Below are 26,394 nucleotides of genomic sequence, written 5' to 3'. Positions count from 1 at the left end.
GTTGCTGTTATGACTACACGACTGAGGTTGTAAAATGTTTTGTCCTCCGGGAAGGTCATCCCACACTATGGGGGATATGTATCAAGAGTGGATCAGTGGGGAAGTTGTCCATAGCAACCAATCCTCTTTGAGGTAGCATTTATCAACTGCATCTGATTGGTTGCTATCACCGGTCCACTTCTCCACTCTTTACACACTTATTGATACATCTCCCCATAAGTTTGCCATTCAAGGTTGGGCGTTCACATTTAAGAAACACAACTACAGATGGAGCGCCTCTCAGCCAGCGATGGGATTCGCCAGATTCTCTTAGCTGGCGATCGCCGGTGGAGAGGCACTCCACCTGACGGGGATGCACGAGCGTCTTGCATGTACATGCGTCCCTGTCAACACGGCGTCGAGGAACCTTCCCGTCTCCGCTTCAGGGAGATGGGCAGGGATCGGGGGGAGTTTTGGCCAGCTGCTGAGGGCATCGGGGGAGCTACAGCGGGCTGCGGAGGGTGGCGGAGGGCTGTGTCGGAACAGGGCGTGCGAGCGTCTCGTGTGCTTTCCCCCTTCCAGCAGATGGCGGCGGCTGGTGGTTGGCGAATCGATCACAAGGAGCAGCTTCGATGGGAGCTGCTCCATCTGTATACGGGGTAAATTTACTAAAATGTGAGTTTTTAGAAGTGTTGCCAATAGCAACCAATCAAATACTAGCTATTATCCTCTACAACTGGCATGTCCAAACTGTGGCCCTCCAGCTGTTGTGAAACTACACATCCCAGCACGCCTTGCCATAGTTTTAGCATTCTCTAATAGCAAAACTGTGGCAAGGCATGCTGGGACTTCTGCTCTAAAAATTGCTAGATAAGTTCAATTTAAGTAGAATCTAACTGGTTGCTTATAGCAACAGCTCTCACTTCTAAAAACGTACACTCTGGATTTCGCGGTTGCCATGGGATGCTTCTCTACTTACTTACTTCTCCACTCATTTCCCTATGTCATAAACAGACCCTGCTGAATAGTGATGGGGACATCTTTATGTCTAACGAAGGAACACTTACACACGACGGTGAGGTTGAAGGAGCTGTTGCTGTGTCCGTACTGGTTCTCCGCCAGGCACCAGTATTCCCCGTCATGCTCATGAGTGACCGAGGGGATCTCTAGCACCAGGTCATTCTGGAAGATGACGGAATTAAGAACCTGTTTGTCCTTCACGATGGAGATGATGGGATCGGGGTTCCCCTGGGTGTTACATGTTATGGTGACCGTTTCTCCTTCCACCGCTACCATCGATGCGTTCACCGATGGCTTCCAGGGGGCATCTGAGAGATAAAAGAGTCACATGGTTATTTCCCTAATGACTACTGGATCAGACTATCAGTAAAACGGGGTCCATTAAATCCAAGCTGAACGCAAGCCGTCTTGGAGGGGACTTAAATGCTGACTGATCCGCACAACCCTAGAGCCGAACAAGATTATCATTGACCTTGAATACACCCATGCGGTGGTAGAATCAGATGACAAGTGGAATATTACGGAAGGGGGGGATGTTTGGGATTTAGAGTTGGAGGTACTGTTAAGTAGTGTACATACTGTGCGATTGTGGGTCACTTTCTATTCGATCTGGACTATATAGTTCGAAGCCATTTGAAGTTTAGGCCCCCATACACTACAACAATTGATTTCCTTCGATTTCGATGTTTCGGGCCGATATGTAATTTAAAAAGTGTCAAATCGTTTGTGTTTTCCATACGATCCGATGCGTGGACACGTGAGAGATGGATTGGAGCCCCTACATCATTCGTACTGCACCATTGATTTATCAGAATTACATGGAATCAGATGGAAAGAAAGGAGTGTTTTTTGCACATGCGATATATCACTTGCAATATATTGCTTGAAGTTTGACTGATGTTTCCAGTCCCTCTAACCCCCTAATCCAGCCCATCATATATATCTTATGATACAATTGTATACTATAAGATATATCTCATGCAATCTATCTCGGCTTGATCAATCACGAGATATATCTTATGCAAAAATTACACCAAAGTACAAAATCGGATGGAATCACTCCCAGGAAGGTCCAGGGGGAGCTCAAGGGAAATTCCCAACTGCCCCCAAACCACACCCCCCTCCGCGGGACACTGCAGTCCCCGGGCGGAATGCAGAGACGTCCCCAAAAAATGAGACGATCCCGCGGAAAGCGGGAGAGTTGGGAGGTATGCTGAATCGGTTCAAAAAGATAGACCTAAAAATGGTTTCAAAATTGAGGACAAAACTCTTACAATGCTCTGTACACACTATGGGCGGTATTCAATGAGAATACCTGCGAGGTGCAGCGAATCCTTTTTAGGATTCGCTGCACATTCGCCACGTTTCGGAGCCGGCGGGCTCCGGTATTCAACGTGTCAGGGGCTCGCTGCCCCTGACTGGCGAATATGAGCTCCTGCGGCGATTGCCGCAGGGAGCCTGAGGACGCGGTGCCAGGCAGAGAGATGGTAGTCTCTCTGCCTGCCCCAGAACTTTGTGGGGGGTAGGTGGGCTCCCCGGGTGCCAGGCAGCACAGGCTGCCCCCCGGGGGTGCCAGTAGGGGAGCGTATATTCACTACACCCGATGGTAACGATCGGGTGCAGTGAATATATGAATATGTAATGAGCGGCTCGGCTCCGGCGCCCCCTGCTGGCTGCTGTGTAAAAAAATATATATATATATATATATTTTTTTTATTAAATATATATTCATGTGCTTACAGCACATGAATAAAAATAGCATGCCCCTCCTCAGAATAAAATTCCTGATTTTTTGACACCAAATGTAAAAAACAAAACACTTTATATTAAAAGTTCACATTCCACTTCACCATAAAAAGATAGCGATTGCTACTCGGTGAATCATGGTGAAAAAAACCTTGAAATGTATTCGCCATGTGGTCATTGAATAGGGTGATTCACCGTTTTAGTCAGAAATTCGCCAAACAGCACAAATTCGCCATAAAAACATGGCGAATCAGGCTCATTGAATACCGCCCTATATCAGTATAAAAAGATTTGTACAAATATAAACAACTTTTAACAACTATTTCTAACAAACGTTTGTGCCGGTTTTGGAATTAAAGATTTTTGAACAGGAAAAAAAGCTCTATATCAGTATACATTCTAGTCCATTGTTTTAGGTGTTTTTTCTTCAATATTAGAGACAGGGGCATGTATAGAAGATGGGTGGGGTTAGAACAGCCTGTAGCCAATCAGAGTTTTAGAAAGTTAACAGCAGCACAGAGTATATAAAACCAGCCAAGGAGATACACATGGGTGACCGTCATTTCGAAGGAGGGAATCCCGACAGGGGTCAGATAAGTATACTTAAGTGGTGATGTGGTTTTGGGTGAAACGCGCCAATCTATTAAACCAAGTCCATGTATCCAACTTATTTGTGCTTCTGATAATAAGCAGGTTATGTTCAGCAATCCCTCTAGAGGCCAAGAGAACATTGCAGTGTCCTGGTTACTGCGAGGTGGGAGAGGTTAGTTATTCAGCAAAACATTCCAACCTTAGGTGCAACAGAAAACTCTTCCAAGTTGTTTTTAACTCTGTCATGCCCACCCCAGTCAGAGAGAACAAGGGGTCAAATTGATCACTTGTTTATCAATTTAACAATCACTCTTAATCAATGTTGGGCTTCCTGGGCTAGAAAACACATTTAATAACATTTATTAATCATTTTTCAAAAATCCATCCGTCAGAAAATGCGCGTTTTAGCCCTGGAAAACCAACTTCTGGAACTCTTGGCCGAGCGACTATCCTGCGTACTAACTAGAAGTGTTTTCCCGTTAATTGGGACAGTCCTCAGATGAGCCTTAGACCACACACACAGCCCTGTGCCTCGCCCGCTTCTGTCCAACATCTGCTCTGATAAATGAGTTGCAGAGGAGAAATGCAGGTGGCGCCTGAATGCTGTCTCTGCACAGTAACTTGGCATCAGGCAGCTGGAACCCCTGTTATGGTCAGTGCTGTATTATATCTATCAGACAGAATTAATTATAACAGTGATTAGAAATTGATTGCATGTAAAGTAGCCCCAATGCAGCAGTTCCATTGATTTGTTTTATTATTTACAAACATCTTACATTCTTAAATTCACGGACACAAAGTGCGCCCTCTGTGCTGTATGAGGCTTTCAGAAATGTTGTGCATGTGTAGATAATGGAAATCAACCAACTACTTGTAAATTGGAATCTTATTCAGATTGGCCCGTTCATGCTGTACATATGTCCTTATTCAGATCTGATCGCAGTACAAATTTGTTCTCAAAATGGGCAAAACCATGTGCACTGCAGGTGGGGCAGATGTAACATGTGCAGAGAGAGTTAGATTTGTGTGGGTTATTTTGTTTCTGTGCAGGGTAAATACTGGCTGCGTTATTTTTACACTGCAATTTAGATTTCAGTTTCAACACACCCCACCCAAATCTAACTCTCTGCACATGTTACATCTGCCCCACCTGCAGTGCACATGGTTTTTCCCATTTTGAGAACAAATTTGTACTGCGATCAGATCTGAATAAGGGCCATATCCCACTTCTGTCTACTCTATAGCCTGACTTTTGCAGATTATGTAGCTTATGGGAAATGAGCACAAGGGTGAGTACAAAGCAGGGGCAACTTATCAGGGGCCTCAGGGCCCCCAGGTTCACTGTAGCAGACCGCATAATCAATGTTAGCTCTCTGGTAAAGCTGCCATACAGGGTATATAAACAGCAGGGGATAGTGATCCCAGCCACACAATGCTAGGGGGGTGATCGCCCCGTTAGCCCCACCCCCTGGATCCGCCCATGGTATAAAGACCACCCTATGACTATGGTAGGACCAACCCTTTCATTAATTTCACCTTTTCTTTCTCCTATCTTTACATATGGCATGCAGTCGTTAAGTCGACACATTAAAGGTCGACATTGGGTCAGCCACTGATAGTCGACACAAGCATTAGGTCGACAGTGTCTAGACGGACAGTCAAAAGGTTGACATGGGTTTTTCACTTTTTTTTGAGGACATGTGTCGACAAGCGGTATTTCACATGCCCTGTCATCCACTAGGGCGTGAAGGGAGAACACAATAATGTGCCGCGCATAGCAAAGCATCGTGCCTGAAGCACCGATACCATGTCCACTATGTTGATATTCGAGATAAAAAAGGGAAAAACCCATGTCGACCTTTTGACTGTCAACCTAGACATTGTCGATCTAATGCTTGTGTCGACCATCCAACCATATCAACCTTAAGCATGTCGACCTATTTCAGGTGTCTACCTAGCCCATGTTCGACCCACTGTATTTTGACCTTCAGTTGGTCGACCTAATGACCCATACCCTTATAGTAAATGCATTGCAAAACTGATTACACTTATTATTAATGTCTGGCTGGTGGCTCGACGCACGTTCACTAGAGCTGCTGAGGCCAGAGTCCGTCCCTGTAAGCCATACAGCTCAGATACCTCACCATGCCCATCGACACCCAGTGTGCTGTAAACAGGTGCACCAGCAAAAAGGTGTTAGGAAAGGGTGTGGCCTGTGGGAAGGGTGTGGCCTCACAGTCCAACCCCCGTTTTCAACACTCCGGGGGTCCTGTAGATGCAGGGCCTTCCCCAGTGTCTGTCTAGCTGCATTGCCGGCTCCTGCACTGTGATAGTTGCCTGGTGCTGCATGTAATGTAATGTTACAGGGGTGTGGATCATTAGATAGACTCTGTCTAGATAGACAATCAATAGGTCGAACACTATTGGTCGACACATGAAAAGTGTTCACACGCACTAGGTCGACGTTGACCAAATGTCGACATGAACAAAAGGTTGACACGCACAAACCATAGACATGAAGAAGGTTGGCACCTGGTGCATGTCAAGCTCGTGCATGTCGACCTTTTATCTGTGGCAAACTATTGCAAGTCGACCTTTTGGTGTCGACCTACTGGCTGTCTATCTAGATCAGTGATGGCTAACCTTGACAATCCAGCTGTTGTTGAACTACACATCTCAGCATGCCCTGCCTCAGTTTTAGCATGGCCAAATAGCAAAACTGTAGCAGGGCATGCTGGGATGTGTAGTTCAACAACATCTGGAGTGTCAAGGTTAGCCATCACTGATCTAGATACTGTAGACCAGAACCAATGTTAGACTGCAGCACAGGGCTCACGTCAATGAGGAGGAGCCGGCATTTTGGGAAAACTCACGTGTGCTCCGCACCCCCTCCAGTGATGTCACTGCCCCAGCAAGTTTTGCATCATCTCAGCCATCAAAATATTTGCCTGCAAATGAGTGCGATTCTCATAAGTACATTGTTCCCTAATTAGCAGCACAGAGCAGCTCTGGAAGCAATTGAATCAATCTTCATATTTAACTGTGAACTCACAGACACGTGGGGCTGAGCATCGCCACAGAATAAGATCTTGCAGTAATGTTACCAAATAAATGGCGCTTCCTCTGTGTCCCCAGAGGACCTAATAGCTGGCACCAGTCAGTTGCTGCTCGAGTTTGATTTATGGGAACATGTCTGAGTTACCAATATCAGATTGCTGCAAAGTGTCTGTGCTGGGAAACAGCAACACATGGATACACAGGTCAGGGGATGGTTGTAATGAACAGACAAAACACAAAACAAACTATAACCCATGCACCTAACTCTATGTAGGGCACTACTGCCATCTTGTGGAGGAATACATATTACAGCAGTATGATGATTCTGAGGCATGCAATGGCAATGGGCCTAATTCAGACCTGATCGCAGGGAAAATTTGTTCTCAAAATGGGCAAAACAAGTGCACTGCAGGTGGGGCAGATGTAACAGTGAGAGTTTCTCATCATTTCTTATATTTTCCAGACTATGGGGTAGATTTATTAAGCCTGGTGAAGTAATAAAATGTCCGGTGATAAAGTACCAGCCAATCAGCTCCTGATTGTTGTTTTTCAAACTCATAGCTTTAACCAGTGGTGGGTCCAAGGTGGGGCAGTTGCACAATCCAGATTTGAATAACTGCCAGTGAGACAGTTTGGATTCTCAGTTGGTGTGCCTCCGCTATTTGAATTTTGAACTGTGCTGCAACCCCCCTCCAGAGCCTTCCATGTTTATAACCCTAACCATAAAACTGGTCCTAATCCTATAACCCTAATCCGAATCCTATCCATAATCCTAGTTTTAACCCTAAACCTAGTTATAAACCTATCCCTAATTCTAACCATAGCTATAATTTTATTTGAACCCTAGTCCTAATCCTAGTTATAACCATAAACCTAGTCATAAACCCTATACCTAGTCCTACTAACTGTAATCCTAAATCAAGTCATAACCCTATACCTAGTCCTAATACCTGTAATCCTGAACCAAGTCATAACCCTATACCAAACCTTAGATATAAACCTAAACCTAGTCCTAATCGTATAACCCTAATCCTAACCCGAGTTATAACCCTATCCCTAATTCTAACCCTAGCTATAATTTTTTTTGAACCCTAGTCCTAATCCTAGTTATAACCATAAACCTAGTCATAAACCCTATACCTAGTCCTAATACCTGTAATCCTGAACCAAGTCATAACCCTATTCCAAACCTTAGATATAAACCTAAACCTAGTCCTAATCGTATAACCCTAATCCTAACCCGAGTTATAACCCTATCCCTAATTCTTACCATAGTTATAACCCTAATCCTAAAAATGGGCAAAACCATGATGTGCTGCAGGCGTGCAGATGTAACATGTGGCCCCTTATATTTGCCAAACAGTGAGGAAGATTTATTATGCCAGGTGAAGTGACATCCGAAACCTAGTCCTAATCCTATATCCAAAATCCTAACCCTAGCCCTAATCCTAATACTAGTTATAACTCTAATTCTAATCCTAGTTATAACTCTAATTCTAACCCTAGTTATAACTCTAATTATAATCCTAGTTATAACTCTAATTCTAACCCTAGTTATAACTCTAATTCTAACCCTAGTTATAACTCTAATTCTTATCCTAGTTATAACCAGCGGCGTAACTATCATTTCGGCAAACCCCCCGCCCCCCCCCCCCCCGCGATAATAAAACACGCCCCCCCCTCACCCCACCACCACTCCGGACGCCCATCCCCCCCCCCATCCCCCGCATACTTACCTGTATTCGCTGCGCTGGTCCCGGCTCCTATCCTGGCTTCATTCTGATATGAAACACGGACCATCACAAAATGGCCGCCCCCATACAGCAGACAGTTTCTGAGAATTGGCTGCTATATGGGGGTGGACATTTTATGATAGCCCGTCGCAATAGCAGAATGAAGCCAGGGGAGCCGGGACCACCGCAGCGAATATAGGTAACGCTGCAGGGGATAGGGATTACAATAGCACCGCAGCCTCCCGGCGCCCGCACTTACCCAACGCCTCCCCGCGACCGCGGGGGCTGCGGTGCTGTAGTTACGCCACTGGTTATAACTCTAATTCTTATCCTAGTTATAACTCTAGTTCTAATCCTAGTTATTACTCTAGTTCTAATCCTAGTTATTACTCTAATTCTAATCCTAGTTATAACTCTAATTCTAATTCTATTTATAACCCTAATTATAACTCTAATCCTAACCCTAGTTACAACTTTAATTGTAATCCTAGTTATAACTCTAATTCTAGTTATAACGCTAATCCTAACCCTAGTTATAACTCTAATTCTAATCCTAGTTATAACTCTAGTTCTAATCCTAGTGATGACTCTAGTTCTAATCCTAGTTATAACTCTAATTCTAATTCTAGGTATAACGCTAATCCTAATCCTAGTTATTAATCTAGTTCTAATCCTAGTTATTACTCTAATTCTAATCCTAGTTATAACTCTAATTCTAATTCTATTTATAACCCTGATTATAACTCTAATCCTAACCCTAGTTACAACTTTAATGGTAATCCTAGTTATAACTCTAATTCTAATCCTAGCTATAACGCTAATCCTAACCCTAGTTATAACTCTAATTCTAATCCTAGTTATAACGCTAATCCTAACCCTAGTTATAACTCTAATTCTAATCCTAGTTATAACGCTAATCCTAACCCTAGTTATAACACTAATTTTAATCCTAGTTATAACTCTAATTCTAATCCTAGTGATGACTCTAGTTCTAATTCTAGTTATTACTCTAATTCTAATCCTAGTTATAACTCAAATTCTAACCCTAGTTATAACTCTAATTCTAACCCTAGTTATAACTCTAATTCTAACCCTAGTTATAACTCTAATTCTAGTTCTAGTTATTATAACTCTAATTGTAATCCTAGTTATAACTCTAATTCTAACCCTACTTATAACGCTAATTCTAACCCTAGTTATAACTCTAATCCTAACCCTACTTGTAACTCAAATTCTAACCCTACTTATAACGCTAATTCTAACCCTAGTTACAACTCTAATTCTAATTCTATTTATAACTAATTCTAACCCTAGATATAACTCTAATTCTAGTTCTAGTTATTATAACTCTAATTCTAACCATAGTTATAACTCTAATTCTAACCCTAGTTATTATAACTCTAATTGTAATCCTAGTTATAACTCTAATTCTAATCCTAGTTATAACCAGCGGCGTAACTATCATTTCGGCACCCCCCCGCCGATAATAAAACACACACACCCCCTCACCCCACCACCACTCCGGACACCCATGCCCCCCCCCCCCCCCCATCCCCCGCATACTTACCTGTATTCGCTGCGCTGGTCCCGGCTCCTATCCTGGATTCATTCTGATATGAAACACGGACCATCACAAAATGGCCGCCCCCATACAGCAGACAGTTTCAGAGATCTGGCTGCTATATGGGGGTGGACATTTTATGATAGCCCGTCGCAATAGCAGAATGAAGCCAGGGGAGCCGGGACCACCGCAGCGAATATAGGTAACGCTGCGGGGGATGGGGCATTACAATAGCACCGCAGCCCCCCGACGCCCGCACTTACCCAGCGCCTCCCCGCGACCGCAGGGGCTGCGGTGCTGTAGTTACGCCACTGGTTATAACTCTAATTCTTATCCTAGTTATAACTCTAGTTCTAATCCTAGTTATTACTCTAGTTCTAATCCTAGTTATTACTCTAATTCTAATCCTAGTTATAACTCTAATTCTAATTCTATTTATAACCCTGATTATAACTCTAATCCTAACCCTAGTTACAACTTTAATGGTAATCCTAGTTATAACTCTAATTTTAATTCTAGTTATAACGCTAATCCTAACCCTAGTTATAACTCTAATTCTAATCCTAGTTATAACTCTAGTTCTAATCCTAGTGATGACTCTAGTTCTAATCCTAGTTATAACTCTAATTCTAATTCTAGGTATAACGCTAATCCTAACCCTAGTTATAACTCTAATTCTAATCCTAGTTATAACTCTAATTCTAATCCTAGTGATTACTCTAGTTCTAATTCTAGTTATTACTCTAATTCTAATCCTAGTTATAACTCAAATTCTAACCCTAGTTATAACTCTAATTCTAACCCTAGTTATAACTCTAATTCTAGTTCTAGTTATTATAACTCTAATTGTAATCCTAGTTATAACTCTAATTCTAACCCTACTTATAACGCTAATTCTAACCCTAGTTATAACTCTAATTCTAATCCTAGTTATAACGCTAGTTCTAATCCTAGTTATAACTCTAATTCTAATCCTAGTTATAAATCTAATTGTAATTCTATTTATAACTAATTCTTACCCTAGTTATAACTCTAATTCTAGTTCTAGTTATTATAACTCTAATTCTAACCATAGGTATAACTCTAATTCTAACCCTAGTTATAACTCTAATTCTAACCCTAGTTATAACTCTAATTCTAGTTCTAGTTATTATAACTCTAATTGTAATCCTAGTTATAACTCTAATTCTAACCCTAGTTATAACTCTAATCCTAACCCTACTTGTAGCTCAAATTCTAACCCTACTTATAACGCTAATTCTAACCCTAGTTACAACTCTAATTCTAATTCTATTTATAACTAATTCTAACCCTAGATATAACTCTAATTCTAGTTCTAGTTATTATAACTCTAATTCTAACCATAGTTATAACTCTAATTCTAACCCTAGTTATTATAACTCTAATTGTAATCCTAGTTATAACTCTAATTCTAACCATAGTTATAACTCTAATTCTAGTTCTAGTTATTATAACTCTAATTGTAATCCTAGCTATAACTCTAATTCTAACCATAGTTATAACTCTAATTCTAGTTCTAGTTATTATAACTCTAATTCTAACCCTACTTATAACGCTAATTCTAACTCTAGTTATAACTCTAATCCTAACCCTACTTGTAACTCAAATTCTAACCCTAGATATAACTCTAATTATAACCCTAGTCCTAATACTTACCCTAGTTATATTATCCTAATTCTAACGCTAGGTAAAATATTAACCCTAACCTTAGTATAACCCTAACCATGAATTTAGCATTACAATGCTTGTAGACAGTCCGACCAGATACCGTATGGGGAAAAAAATAAGATGTTAAAGTCAGCTCCTGTGGCCTGTACACAGCCTGCTGCTGTAATAGGACCCGCCATGCCTTATATTTAGCAGCAGAAGTACAATATCCCGGAGACACTATACATAACATAATATATGGTTATTCCTTACACATGACGGCCAGCCCCATGGATTTATTGGTCCTGCCATACTCATTTTCAGCCGCACAGACATAGATCCCGTCATGGTTGTAGGTGACATATTCCAGCTCCAGTGTAAGGTTCCCCGTGTAGTCCTCTTTTAATAGTAATTCATCCTTGTACCACGTGACCCGTGACACGGGGTTGCTGTCTATAACACATATGAACACCACCTGGGTGCCCTCTGTGGTTTCCGTGGACGAGTTTATATCCACAATGCGGGGGGCATCTAGAAGAGACAGAAATGTTCACTTTCCATTCTAAAACTGAGAAATCAGAAAATATGTTGGGAGAATACTGTGCAAAACGTGGGCACAACCCAACTGTTGAGGATGAGCTACTTATAAAAATATAACAGCATGCACGAATTGCCAACATTAACTGGAACAAAGAGGGGTTTATTTACTAAAATGGGAGTTCTGGTGAAGATGGGATTTTGCTATGGGCAACCAATCAGAATCTACTTATTTATTTTGTACCTTCTACAACAGTGATTTTCAACCTATTTCAACTCGTGGCACACCAAACAAGATTTTAAAATTAGCAAGGCACACCACCACCCACAGGGAAAAACACAATCGCCTACACAGGAAAAAAAACTGGTCCCCACAGGTAACAAGAATATCAACTATTACGATTGACAAGCGGAGGAGCCAAATCTGGACCCCTGACATCAAAGGTCCCAAATGCCTAGGATACAGAGGATACTTGAGCAGGATGAGACCAGTGAATAAAACTTTAGGGACACCTGAGAACAGCTCAAGGCACACTAGTGTTCCACGGGACAGTGGTTGAAAAACGCTGTTCTAGAAGATAATATATAGATTCTGATTGGTTGCCTATAGCAACATCCCATCTTCAATGGAACCCATCCTAGTAAACAAACCCCCATGAGATATTGACATGTTCTGTAACACTGAAGTGGAACCACAAACAATACAGACAAGTCCGCCAACGTCTACCACCAATACCCTCATGAACGTAAGTTATCGGATATATTTTATCTAATTGTATCGGACATTAATTGGGACATAAATTGATAGCACTTGAGAGATTATATTATAATAATAATAATAATAATAATATAACAACAGATTTTATGGCTTTTTATATATATATAGCTTACATTTTACATCCATTGTTACAAAGCCTTTATACTCCAGCTCAGTGCCCGGAAATGTAACCTTACATCCCAGCCGCTGGCCATTGTTCTTATGGGACGGCAGGAACTTCAGGGTGGATATTTGTTTCCAGGCAGCATTACTCTCCTCCAGACGGGCATACACGGTGTGGTGCTCCAGCCCCTCCAGGTCCATCCAGGTTACAGTGGGCTTCATGTCAGGACAGTTATCGTCCACCAAGCAGGTGATCTCCGCTTCAGTTCCAGATATAATTTCCTGAGGTTCAACTACAAAGGGCTCATCTAGAAAGGAAACACCAGCCATATGTTAGACATGTAACATACTGTAAGTTAACCCTTCCAAGTCTGAGACCTGCTCATGCTTCTCCCCTAGGGGCAGATGTATCAAACTTCTAAAGAGTGGAGAAGTGGACTTGATAAATGTTTGATAGAAGCTGGTTGGTTTCTATGGACAACTTCTTCACTCTTCGGAAGGTGTGATACATTTACCCCACTAGTAAAAAATTTAGGACATGATCTAAAGGGGTTTGGTTCAATAGAGCTATATTAAAACAGTTAACAGTCAATAGGTGGACCTCAAATGGCCGATAGGGTAGTAAAGTATCAAAAAGTTTAAAAAGTAAAAAAAACTTGAACCTGTCGACCTTTTCTATCTGTCACCTTAGGCACTGTCCACCTTTTTTGTTTTGGCCTTTTAACTTAGTTGACCTTTGTAACCATCACACCAATACATGTGGACCATACTGTCTGTTGACCTCATAATAGTTGACCTACAGTATACACTGGAGCCCAGTTTATAGATACATAGTCACATATATATTTGGAATGTATCTCACAGATAGTAGCACCAAATGCCCTAGAAGGGACCGTTTCCCAGGGTGCATCTCATATGCAACTTAGCATGAGCCCCATTCGTTGTAATCTTTTGCCCATTCTTTGCCTCCTCCATCATACCAGATACTAACTGAAGTGGTAAAATATTCTTAGCATACTGAGAACAGACCGGTCACCTAATATAAAGAGGTTGGCGTGTTCTGAGTAGGTGTATTGATTGTAGCCGCCCAGGTCGGCCCGGAAGTAGTATTTTCCCTGCAGATCACTGGTGACTTTGTCAATCTGTATTGAGCAGTTGGACATCTGAAGATCTCCAATCATCTTCGTTCGACCCATGTAGAGTTCATGCGCTGTGTTGGTCTTCGATTTGAGGACCACCGGAGGGAAGTTCTTAGGGTACGGGCTGTTGAGGTACCAGATCCCGTGCACTGCTGATGGACGGATGTCCTCGGGATAGTCGAAGGTGCATGGAATGGCCACACAGGTCTCCTTAAAAGCCGAGATTGATGGGGGCATCCAGGCTGACCACTGTCTGCTCAAAACGCCTAGAAGGGAGATGATCATAGAGTTGACTATCGAGGCAGATCATTTGGTTTAATTTGCTCTTTCCACAAATATACTAAGCTCAACTCTATAACTGAACCAATGGGCATTGACAAAACTTTAGGAAAAAACAGCATTTGGTGCTTGTGTATTATAAGGGCGCCCATCGCATCGCATACAACTAATTAAGGTATGCGATGGGATGAGATGGGACCCGATTTCCAGGCCCACAGACCCGCAATGTACTATAAAATATTGCATCGCATTGCATACCATTAGAAATGGCATGCGATATTAAATTGTACAAGCAGCCTGATGGGCCGACCCCACTATCAATGGCCACCCGAAGAGTGGCGAGCGCAGCGAGCCAGCGAGAGGCGGTGGTACGCGTCCTCCGACCTTTTCATACCCCCACTATCCACGTCGGCTTGGAGCTGATTTTAGATAGTGTGAAGTAATCCACATCACCTCGCAGGGCTCGCTGCGCTCGCCACGCTTCGGGCTCTGTGGCTCGCTGCGCTCGCCACACTTTCTAAAATCAACTCCATGCCGACGTAAATAGTGGGGGTATGAAAAGGTCAGAGAACGCGTACCGCCGCCCCCCTCGCGGGCTCGCTGCGCTCGGAACACTTCGGGTGGCCGTTGATAGTGGGGGTGGCGTTAACAATGGGGATGCATTTAACATAGTAATCACCCATCAGGGTGCCTGTACAATTAAAAATTAGGTCCAATCGCATCGCATGCCATCGCATGCAATGCGATGCGATGTGACCAAAACTATGTCGTACAATGGAAATCTTGGGCGCCCCCTGATAATACACAAGTACCCAGCATTTAATTTCGCAAATCAAGACCAGATGAGTCTCTGTCTGCACTCATGGACGTGTGTCCTCCGAGTAGTGAATCAGGGAATTCACTACTCGGAGGACATACATATATGAGGGTGTTTTTTGGGGACCTTCCTGTGTCTCACCCGGGGCCTGACAGTGTCAGGGGGGGGGGGCAGTTGGGAGTCCCCCCTGTCACCCACTGAGCAGTGTCTATTAACCCAGGCAGAGGGGCTGTGGGTATGGGCAGAAGCTCTGAGAGTCACTGGCCATGCCCCGACAGCAACATTTGGGGGTGTGGCCTCACGGGAGTAATGTTATTTGTAGGCAACACCCCCCTTGCCAGCAGGCTAAGCCCCCAAATTTTGGGAATGAAAGCAAACCATGGGAACGCTCCATAGTGGGAGGAATGGGGGTGGGCAGGGGCAGAAGAAGGGCACGCCCTGCTTGGGGCGGGAAGCTGATGTCACATGACCAATCTTGGCAGACTGTTATTAGTGAACGGGCAAAAAATCATTTGATGGTGAGCAACATATGCGGCCTAGCAAAAAGGTCTGAATCAGTCCCAATGTATCGGTCAGGGTTTATGATGAGACAAGATACTGGTACACTCTTACCTTCCACCAGAAGGAATAGTAAGGGAAGAGATCTCCGCCTCCATGCCATTGTATCCTTCAGTCTTACGTGATCACTGTAGGAAGACATAGTCAGTCAGTGATGGCGTCAGTCACTCATATTGCTGTAGAGTCATCAGGGACGGACACACTCAAAATAAGAGATATTACGCAATGCATTGCTCAAAGATCTGCCTGCCATAAAGGCCTCCAGAGGAACGGATGAATGAAGAAGGGGGGGCGCCACACAACATCATTAGGCCAGAGTAGGCCATGCATAAGACAAACTTGAGTTGAGCAGTAGATGTATCGGTCCAACCTGTACCAACTTTCTCTTCTGCCAGCCGAAGGCAGAGGTGTTTTTTAAAAGGGCCAAGCCAAAACCTTGCCTTATAAACGATTGCCAAAATCTAAGTTCGGCCAGCATCCTGCCCAACCACTAGACTTGCAACGCAATACATCTGCCCGTTGGTTTTTATAGGTTTCTTGGTGCTATTTTCATAAAATATTCTAAAAGAAGTTCCGTCGTGTACAGTTCTTTTGGAAACGCAAATTTTAGTTTTCAGTATTTCCAGAACTGTATTAAGTATTGAAACATCAATTTCATTACAGCACTATAAAGCCCGATACGCACGTGGGGCGAGATGTACTAAGCCTTGAAAAGTGATAAAATGGAGAGTTATAAACCACCAACCAATCAGCTCCTACCTGTCATTTTTCAAACACAGCCTGTGACATGAAAGGTAGGAGCTGATTGGCTGGTGGTTAAGCACTCTCCATTTTTATCACTTTTCAAGCTTAGTACATCTGGCCCTAGATGAGAAAGTAATACCGCTTTTGCAACACAATGCCGGGTCGGACCAGAGATCTGGATCCCAGGAATGACCAGGCTCCGACCCGAGTCTGACACTTTCACACTAAATCCATGTTAAATCCGGATCACCTTGTGTATAATGGGCAACCTGATTTAACCCTTTTTACAGCGCGGGTAATGTTGCTGGGTTGGTCGACCCAGGTTATTAGGTTCTGTGCTTTTACACCGGCAGCAACCGGGCAATTACCCCGGTTATAACTGCAATGTGAAAAGGGTATAAGATATCGCTCAGAAGGTCCCCCGCTCCCCCCTCCCCTCCCCCCTGCTGTTACTCCCATCGCCTAGTGTGTACCCGGCATAATGACTTGTAGACGGGATGCAGTCAAAATCCCGACGGTCAAAGCACCGACAACCATTGACCGGCGGTCAGAATCCCGACAAGGTCAAAATAGCGACATTTAAAATCCTGACAAGGTCAAAATACCGACAAGGTCAAAATAGCGACATATAGAATGTAAACAGGTGAAAAAGTCAACGTGACTTTCGGTTGACAGGTCACAAGTTCGACATGGGTTATTTTCACTGCTTCTTGAGCCGACCTGCCGACAGGCGATATTTCATGCCGTACCATCCATTAAGGCCTGTTGTTTGCCGAGCGCAGCGAGGCACCGTGCCCGAAACATTGCGAGGGAAGCGAGCGCTGTGAAGGGCTGCGGTTCACTTCCAAATGTGTCCATGTCGATTGTGTCGACATTTGGGTAAAAAACTGTGAAAAACCCATGTCGACCTCACAACCTGTCATGTAGACTTTTCCACCTGTCTACATTCTATATGTATTTTGACCTTGTCGGGATTTTAAATGTCGGTATTTTGACCTTGTCGGGATTTTGACCTTGTCAGGAGTTTGACCTTGTCGGGATTTTGACCGTCTGTATTTCATGCCGAATCCTTGTAAACATGCAGAAAACTATAATGTTATTTTATAAAGAAATAGGTCTCAACTAGAAAACAGATTATTGTGCTGTTTCCCAATATGTTTCACATTCACTTTTGTGGTCAACATGGTTAAAACTCATGTTGCCCTTTTCTTGTGTCGTCCTTTTTTCATGTCAACATTTTGCCAATGTCGACATTTTGCATGCCGACATTTTGGTGCCTGCCTATTGACTGTCGACACTGTAGATTCTTCCATCCACACCCCAGTTTTGTAGACTTGTGTTATTGTCATAAATGATCACAAGTTTGAACACTCTCTATGTACCACATTGTATGAATCAGTCATCAGCTGGGTATAGACGATATGTGTGGATAAGTGCAGATGCCTTGCACAACGGTCAACGGTGGTAGAGGGTGGGGGACCAGGAGCCATGCTGTATTACAGCCAACATTGCTAACGACCCACAGGAGCGTGCATCTTTAACGATATAGTGGGTACACACTGGATATACATGAAAACGTCATTACGATATATTGTTACCCTTCAAAACTTTTACAAAATTGTCTAGTGTGTACAGTAAGTCTCACAGTATAAGGTATAATTGGAGTGCTGTGCTGTACTAGTGACCGCTCCAGTAGCACCTGTTCTGACGCCATTCACTGACTGTCACCATAGCAACCCCACGGAATGTTCTTGAAAATGTTTGACTCAAAAGTTTCCCTAAGAAAATCTATTTCATATAATTGCTATGTACTGTACAAGTAGCTGCAAAATGTGCTCTGATCAGGATTGTATTAATTACCACTAATTATGAAGGCATGCAGACATCCTAATAACTATAGTAAAAAAACTGCAATATGCTGGGAATGGGATGGGGGTCGGACCCATGACCTCAGCGCTGTGATGCAGTAATGATAACCATTACACCGTACGTACTGCTGTAATAATGTTATTACATTACATATTTAGCCTAAAGTCATTTTGGGAGGTGATTGTATGTAACCTTGTGCTTGGTCCAATTCAGTTAGAAATGCCAATTCAGGTTACGGCGCGGCGAGGGAACACGGGGAAATGTAATCTGAGATGCGGGATGTTCTGGGATGTTTTTGTAAAGCTGCAATAATTTACATGGTTTTGCCTTGTAAATGATTGCCGCTATAATAATAAAAAAAATGTCAGCTTAATAAAACATCCGAGATCGTCCGGCATTCCGCACCTTGGACGCTATTACATTTCCCCATATGTGTGCATCTGTTGCACTATTTTATCCCAGTAGAGGGCGCTGCCAGCAAACATTTTCTACGCCGCACATTCCTGACCGTGACAAAATGACAGTGAAGAAGAAACAGTCATTACTATGTTTCTCCTGCTAAGGGGTAAGATTGGAAATCAGTTGAAAATGGGATGTTGCCCATCAGATGTTGCCCATAGCAACCAATCAGATTCTATTTATTATTTTCTAGAAGGTGCTAAATAAATAAATAAATAAGAAGTAGAATCTGATTGGTTGCCTATAGCAACATCCAACAGTGGACACTATCTAGATCACGGGTATCAAACACAAGGCCCGCGGGCCAAATCCGGCCCGCCAGACCTCGTCATGTGGCCCGCGCGAGGAGATAGCACGCAGGGGCAGTGTGTCTAAAACAGGAGTGCTGCGGGCCGTGTCCACGTCCGCCTTACCTGTTCCTCCACTGTCGGTGGCCATGTTCCTGTAGGCACATATGTATGCGACTACAGAAACATGGCCGCCGGCCTCCACGGCTACGTGGAGGAGGGCCCGGACGCCTGTTCGCTCTGATGCCCGGCAGTGACAGACACTGGGTGGGGACGTCATGACAATGACGCCGCCCGCCCATGCGTCTGTAGAGAAGTAGGAGCAGGCAGGGAAGCTGGACCGGGAGTCGGGGACAGTGTGGCCGCAGCAAGCAGTGAAGAAAAGCTGGAAGCCGCAGCAGCTGCAGGACAGACGGAGAAACAGTAAGTGAGGATTAGGATCACACTCACAATAAAAAAAATATATATATCTGCTGTTTCCTGAGGTGTCCCCGTGTATAATAATAATGCCATGACACCACAGGCTGCTCCTCCTGTATAATCATTAATGTGTCATGGCATTACTTTTATTATATTATACAGGGGGAGCAGTCTGTGGTGTCATGGCATTATTATTATACAGGGGGAGCAGCCTGTGGTGTCATGGCATTCATTTTATATTATACAGGGGGAGTAGCCTGTGGTGTCATGGCATTATAATTATACAGGGGGACCTACAGATAAAACCGGCCCTTTGAGGGTGACCAAACTGCTGATGCGGCCCCCGATGAATTTGAGTTTGACACCCCTGATCTAGATGGACAGTAACGGAAGATGGACACAATCGTTAGATCAACTGAATGTGATAGTCACAAGGTTGACATGAGTTTTTACAATTTATTTTTTAACTACTTTTTCACACTATACCATCCCAGTGGACATAGAGGGAGAATAAAAAAGTGTGCCGAGTGGATACTGTATACTTATATTGTTCCCATATTGACCTATGTCGACATAGACACAGAAAAAACTTGAAAAACCTGTTTCGACTTGGTCACTGTCTACCACATTTCCGTCAATCGAACGCTTGTGTCTATCTTCCGTTACTATCTATTAAGACCCTGTGGACAATCTTTATGCGTCTAACTAGAAGCATACCATGAGTGGTCGACCACATGATGCACAATCTAGGTGCTGTTCGTCCGTTATACCAGAACCATCTCAATACTGTTGGTTCCGTTATATTTTAGACACTCCAAATACATTTGAATTCATAAAACTCACAAACTACAAAAACATTGACCTCTAACAAAACAATTAAAACAGGACTGATTCAGGCCTGATCGTTTGGCAGCGTGTATTCGCTGTCTAGAGAGCAGGAACTATGGTGTCTAAAATTTACAGCTGACTCCTGAGAAAACCGTAATCAGACATTGCTCGGTGCCCAATGCCATATTTGTGTGGACGTCCATTCCACAAGTACATAAGGTAGTTGCTAAGTGAATCAGATTCCCGGTAACAATGATCACCCGAAATAACAGAAAAAGGCAGGAATCTGCGACGCTGAGAGATTACTCATTGTTTCATCGTAACACATTGACAGTTCTGTCATGTGGGTGGGAGGAAAGTGAAATCTATTAAACATGAATTAATAGACCTAAACACTGCGATCGTAGTAGACGGCGTGGCAATTTGATGTGTAGGAAGCCTACAGCGTAATTCTTCACACGTCTGACAGGATGGAGATGACAGGTTCCTGGCGCACAAGAAAAGTCTACACACGTAATATAAGAAAAACAACTTTTGAATGATTTTATTACAGTAGCGAGGAGGGTATCCAATCGGATGCGCTCGTTTTTCGGCTGATAAAATTGGGCTATTTTTTTGACTGATGGTCGTTATCAACCTATCCAATCATTGCCCATTGTTATCCGTATCCGGTCGATAGAACAATGGCATCTAGATCCTGGTTGATCGCGTCTAGTTAGATGCATACATACAGTCGACAGTGTCTAGATCAGTGGTTCTCAACTCGGCCCTCAAGGACCCCCAACAGTGCACGTTTTCCAGGTCTCCACACAGAATCCCAGGTGAAATAATTAGCTCCACCTGTGATCTTTTAAAATGTGTCAGTGAGTAACGAGTGCACTTGTGCACTTGTGCACGTGCCGGGTGACGAAAACATGCACTGTTGGTGGGTTCTAAGGACCGATTTGAGAACCACTGATCTTGATCAACAGCAATGGAAGCAAGTGTGTTAGGTCGACGGGAACTTGATTGACTGTCAAAAAGGTCAAAATGAGTTTTCATGGGTTATTTTTGCTTTAGACTGACTTGGTTCATACTGTACTTTACCATCACGTGGGCATAGAGTTAGATTATAAGAGTGTGTAGAGCACAGCATTTTCAGGCGATAACAAATGGGATCTGGATCCCTGTGTTACCAATGGCTGGCAAGCAGAGATTATGCTTCATGACCCTCGGTCTCATTAACATTTACTTATATAGCACAGCATGTCCCCATGCACATTACAATGGGGCGAGGTCCCCAGAGCTTGTCACACACACAGGACAGGCGTAAAGAGGGGAATGGCGGTCGTCAGGTTGCTGCAAGGCCCTTTGGTGACCACCGGGGATTTAGTGAATGGAGCAGAGCAGGGGAGTAAAAGTTACCCCTTGTTCTCTCTTGATGGATATACTCCACTCTGTAGGGAACAGCAGCATTGTTGCAATATATGAAGAAAACAAAAATCAGTTGTTTTTTCCAGGTTAAAATGATTCATCGGCTGAAACCTCCAGCGTGTACGTAGACAGTGGCAGTTTAGCAAGAACTTGAAATAATGCCTATTCTCCTGCAAATATATAAAAGTAATGTGGGATCGGGGCGATCTGGGTGGGTTGAGCAGAGCAGTGGTAAATAGACGCTGTGCTTGCGATCACGGCATCCCGAAAAGCCGCGCACCCTTTCCAGGAGCACCACACGCACAGGCAGTCCCGGCTTCACTCTCTGCAAATTTTGGAAGGAATGGATAACAGCAATGGTAACATACCCAGGGTAATAGCGGGGATGACCATCGATGGTTATATAGCCATCCAGGGTTAAGCACCAGTTGATAATTGTTTGGTCATTCATGGCAGAAAGCCAATGGATCTCAGAATTGATGGGGGGTTTGGAGCATAACTCCCCCCACACACACACACACACACACACACACACATACATACAAACACACACGTACACACACACGTACGTACACACACATATACACACACACAAACACACACATCTCTCTGGAAAACTGTAAACCCTAACCCCATTTTTGTTTGGCCATCAGTGGTTTGCGGGTATGGGTAAAACCCAGACCCAGACAAGACCCCTGACCACCGGACATCAAAATCTGCAGTCCGGAGCTTGTAGTGTCTGGTCTGAGGGGTGTCCCATACTGGGAGTGTCCTGTCCGGGGGGGGGGGGGGGGCCTTCACGTGACAGCTGTCACCAGGGAGCGGAGGAGGGGGAGAATAAATCCTCCCTGTATGGTCTGGGGGTGTAATAAAAACCGGACGATCCAGACCACACGGGGAGGCTGTAATCGCCCCTTCCCCATGTCCCTGGTGACAACTATCACAGGCATCCCATCGGACAAGACACCCCCCGGACGGGACTCCCCCCGGATCGGACAGTACAAGCTCTGGACTGCAGATTTTGATGTTCGGTCCGGGGTCTTATCCTGGTCCGGTTTTTACATAGTCCTGTGGTTTGCTTGTTGGTGTTTTCATATCATCCAGTTTAATGGTGCCATCAATGGTGACTTTATGGTACTTTATGTGTACGCAGTTCTGTGACAGTTCTGTGACTCCCTTACACAGTACAAGTTGCTACATTATCACAGCAGGTCAGAGGTTGCACTTCCCTGCAGATGCTGGGTCCTAGTACCTGGCAAGTTCTGGTATAATTTCACAAAAACCTGAGACAGGCTGCAGTTGTCCTATAGATAGCTACAGGCCTCATTCACACATCTTCGCATTGAGATGAACATCGGAGACGACACTGAGACTTAAGTATTGTCTGTATGTACAGTACATAGCTAGCAATTATATGAGACCCCCCTTCCTTGAGCTACCCGGGACCTTCCCAGGCAGCTGGATTGCATGCGATATATCGTATGCGGTCATTTTGCATACGACATATCGCATGCAATCCCACCCAAGCCTGCCTGGCTCGGAAGCAACCCAGTGGTTTGCTTCTGCAGCCTCTGCTAAGGGCAATGGGGAAGCGAAGCTGGGATTGGGAAATCTGACAACATCCCTCCCCATACATTGTACCACCCTGTCCTCAGAACACAAGAGGAGACAGGAGGCATCAGCCATACATCTCCCTCCACCTCCTGGACTCAGGCCAGGCTGATATACACACAATGGTGCCTGTTGTGCTGGCGGGCCACAAGCGGCCATTGAGTCCTGCATGACGGTACAAGAGCTGTTTTGATCGCACGGTGTAACGCAGGGCTGTGGGTCCAGCCAGCGACTGACTCACTTCCACATGCAGGAGGAAAGTGAGGGGGCGTGTGCGGCATGTCATCTGCTTGTGTGGAGGCCCGGGCCTTGTTTTCCCTGGAATTTAACACCTTCAGCGCCGGACCGAGCTGTGCTTTGTAATTACTACACGCAGGACACCCGGCTCGGATCATTATCTATGTGCAGATTCCTTGGACAAAAGACGGGACGTTGTTTTGATATCTGATTTTCATTGAATCCACAGTCTATGCTGCGTCATAAGGTCGACACAAGCATTATGTCGACAATGGGAAAGTCAACAGTCATAAGTTTGTCACGAGGCGGTATTTCATAACCTACCATCCCCCAGGCGAGCGCGACAAGCTTGGACTACTTTTGGGAATGGTGTCAAGTGCGCCAAGTACGTGTCGACTTTTTTTATGTCGGCATTTTGCTTGTGTCGACTTTCTGACCATGATGACCTACGGCATGTCGACATTTTGTCTGTGTTGACCTAACCTAGTGTATGTCGACCTTTTGCATACCTCCCAACTGTCCCGCTTTCCGCTGGAAAGTCCCATTTTTGGGGGTTGGCAGTGTTCCGTGGTGGGGTTGGGGCAGTTGGGAGGGGTGCTGAACGGGGTCCCGACAGTCATTTACCCGACGTCGGGATCCCGACTGTTAAAACACCGACAGACGGGTTCCCGAAGGCCACCCGCTATTCTCCCTCCTGGGTGAACGGGTAAAAAAACATCCTTTCCTGATGAGCCACCATCCAATGATTTTTGGGCCATGCAGACAAACGTGAGGGGATGTTTAATCGTATATATCCTCTTGCAGCAACCAGGTCTGAATCAGGCCGACATTTCTTTCTGAAGCTTCTTTTTTTGCCAAAATGCTGCTAGTGTTCCACAAGATAAAAATTGCTCTAAACTTTTAACCCCTTCAATGACTAATATTTTTTCCAATTACCGCTCACAATTTGTCAGTTTTTTTATGAGAGAAATAGGTTAAGAACATTTATTTAAAGTATATCCCATTATCCAATACAATCTTTATTGATTTTTAAAAAAAAAACATTGGTACAAACATTGATGGTCGGAACATCGCGTCCATCACAACTTCAGTTTTCCCGGCATCTGATATCGGGGGAGCCACCGGGACCCGCTGCACATTGCCGGCCACATCACAAAGGACAGCTCGTAATGCAAGAGCTGTCCTTTGCAATAATTATTGCAAATGTTAGAGCATATGCGATAATTATGTATGCGGTAGCCGGCGGTGAGCGGTGAAGTGGGGGTGCGGACGTTAGTGCATCCCGACCTATGTGAGCGACGCTGTGAATACAGTGTGTCAGGCTTGTCACATAACACATAACCTTCCAAAATCTGCCTCCTGTCCCAGCATTCTGGTCGAGAGATCATTAAACTCAGAGCGCAGTATGGTGTTGTCATATTCTACTGCATTATGTAGATGAAGTCAATGAAAGACAAAATAAACAGATTGGAAGCATATTGCAGATAGATTAGTAGTAATGAGGATTCAGAGATCAGATTTGTATTTTTAAATCAGACAATCATCCCCCTTTCACACAAACCCGGGACAATCATCCCCCTTTCACACAAACCCGGGACAATCATCCCCCTTTCACACAAACCCGGGTCTCTATTTTTCTGGAGAAATAGGTCCAGGAACTTCGGTTCTGGGGGTGGATCGGTTAATTAAAAATAGAGGGAGGGAGAGAGAGGGAGAGAGAGAGAGAGAGAGAGAGAGAGAGAGAGAGAGAGAGAGAGAGAGAGAGAGAGAGAGAGAGAGAGAGAGAGAGAGAGAGAGAGAGAGAGGAGATGTATATATTGTATTTAGAAACGAAGGCACTCATAGGGGACTTTAAAATTAAACTTACGTTATGGAAAGTACATTTTGGCCCAGAACAGGTTAAGGAGCCCAGTTCCTGATGATGTCATATATAATTAGAGGTTCAGGAACTGAGTTCCTGCAGGTTCCTGCTGAAAAATAGTACTGCTGTGCGGTGTGAAAGCGCCATTTGGAAAAACCCAGGTCCAGCGACCCAGGATTCCAACCAAGGTTAAAAGAAGGGTTGGACCCGGGTTGCTGGGCAGTGTAAATGGGTAACCCAAGTTGCTCGACTCGGGTCCCGTTTGCACTATAGGGATGAGGCAGAGTGAGCTCCAATCGCTGCCTCCTCCCCCGCCCCACGATGGTGCACCCCACCCCTGCGTGACATCGATGACCTGGATTATTGCTGGGTCGCTGAAGGGAGCTGCACTTCGCAATTGGCGGGGAGCTCCCGGGACAGACCAGTGTCCAAATCCCTGATGCGACCCAGCATTTGCAATGTGAAAGGGGTATTACTCTGATTTAGTGAAAGTGCTGAATTCTCAAAGAATTACATGGGGGCAGGGAACACTGGTAGCAGGTAAAACTGAATATGTCCACTAAAACGTACCTGCCGACTATGATCAGGAGGATGCACCATGCGAGGCTGAGGGGTGTGTGTCACACTCTGCCCAGAGGGCGTGTCTAACACCACATATGGGCGTGTCCATGCTTAAATAATTGTTGTTACAAGATATTTCTATACAACATTAGTAACAATATGTTTTGGATAATATTGCAAGTACTGACACTAACATTGCTGTCTGCAATATGTTTTATCTTGTTTGCAACTATATACTCGCTGTGATATTTTGTCTCTTTCACTCAGCACGATATACACAATAAATGTGATGTCTATGCAATAAATTCCAAATGCAATTTGACCTTGTGTGAATTCATCCCAGACCGTATAAGTATGTTTTCGTTGGATTAAATTATATTTTATTGTGAACACTGGTCTGTCTGCAACTTTTAGGCACTACTTATTTTATAAATACTCTAAGTAGAATTTCAGTGACACTGTGTGAAATATAACACTGCATAATGGCCCTTAATCAGATCTGATCGCAGTACAAATTTGTTCTCAAAATGGGCAAAAAA

General features: G+C 44.1%; 1 protein-coding gene across 4 annotated transcripts in view; it reads right to left on the bottom strand.

The window, feature by feature from the left end:
* Positions 1 to 26,394, bottom strand: part of MAG (myelin associated glycoprotein) — a 93,477-nt gene that overhangs the window by 14,984 nt on the left and 52,099 nt on the right. For all 4 annotated transcript variants that reach the window (XM_083162093.1, XM_083162090.1, XM_083162092.1 and 1 more), the window contains 5 exons: positions 15,620 to 15,693; positions 13,809 to 14,177; positions 12,784 to 13,080; positions 11,629 to 11,886; positions 1,047 to 1,307 (listed from right to left, as the gene is read on the bottom strand). In XM_083162093.1, coding sequence (XP_083018219.1) covers positions 1,047 to 1,307; positions 11,629 to 11,886; positions 12,784 to 13,080; positions 13,809 to 14,177; positions 15,620 to 15,668 — 1,234 coding nt within the window. In that variant the 5' untranslated portion in view covers positions 15,669 to 15,693. The remainder of the gene's footprint in view (positions 1 to 1,046; positions 1,308 to 11,628; positions 11,887 to 12,783; positions 13,081 to 13,808; positions 14,178 to 15,619; positions 15,694 to 26,394) is intronic.

Source organism: Crinia signifera, chromosome 19 (genome assembly GCF_055691185.1).
Source record: "Crinia signifera chromosome 19, ASM5569118v1, whole genome shotgun sequence".
Taxonomy (NCBI): Eukaryota; Metazoa; Chordata; class Amphibia; order Anura; family Myobatrachidae; genus Crinia; species Crinia signifera.
The sequence above is the reverse complement of the archived record's forward strand: the minus strand, read 5'-3'. Positions and strand labels throughout refer to the sequence as shown.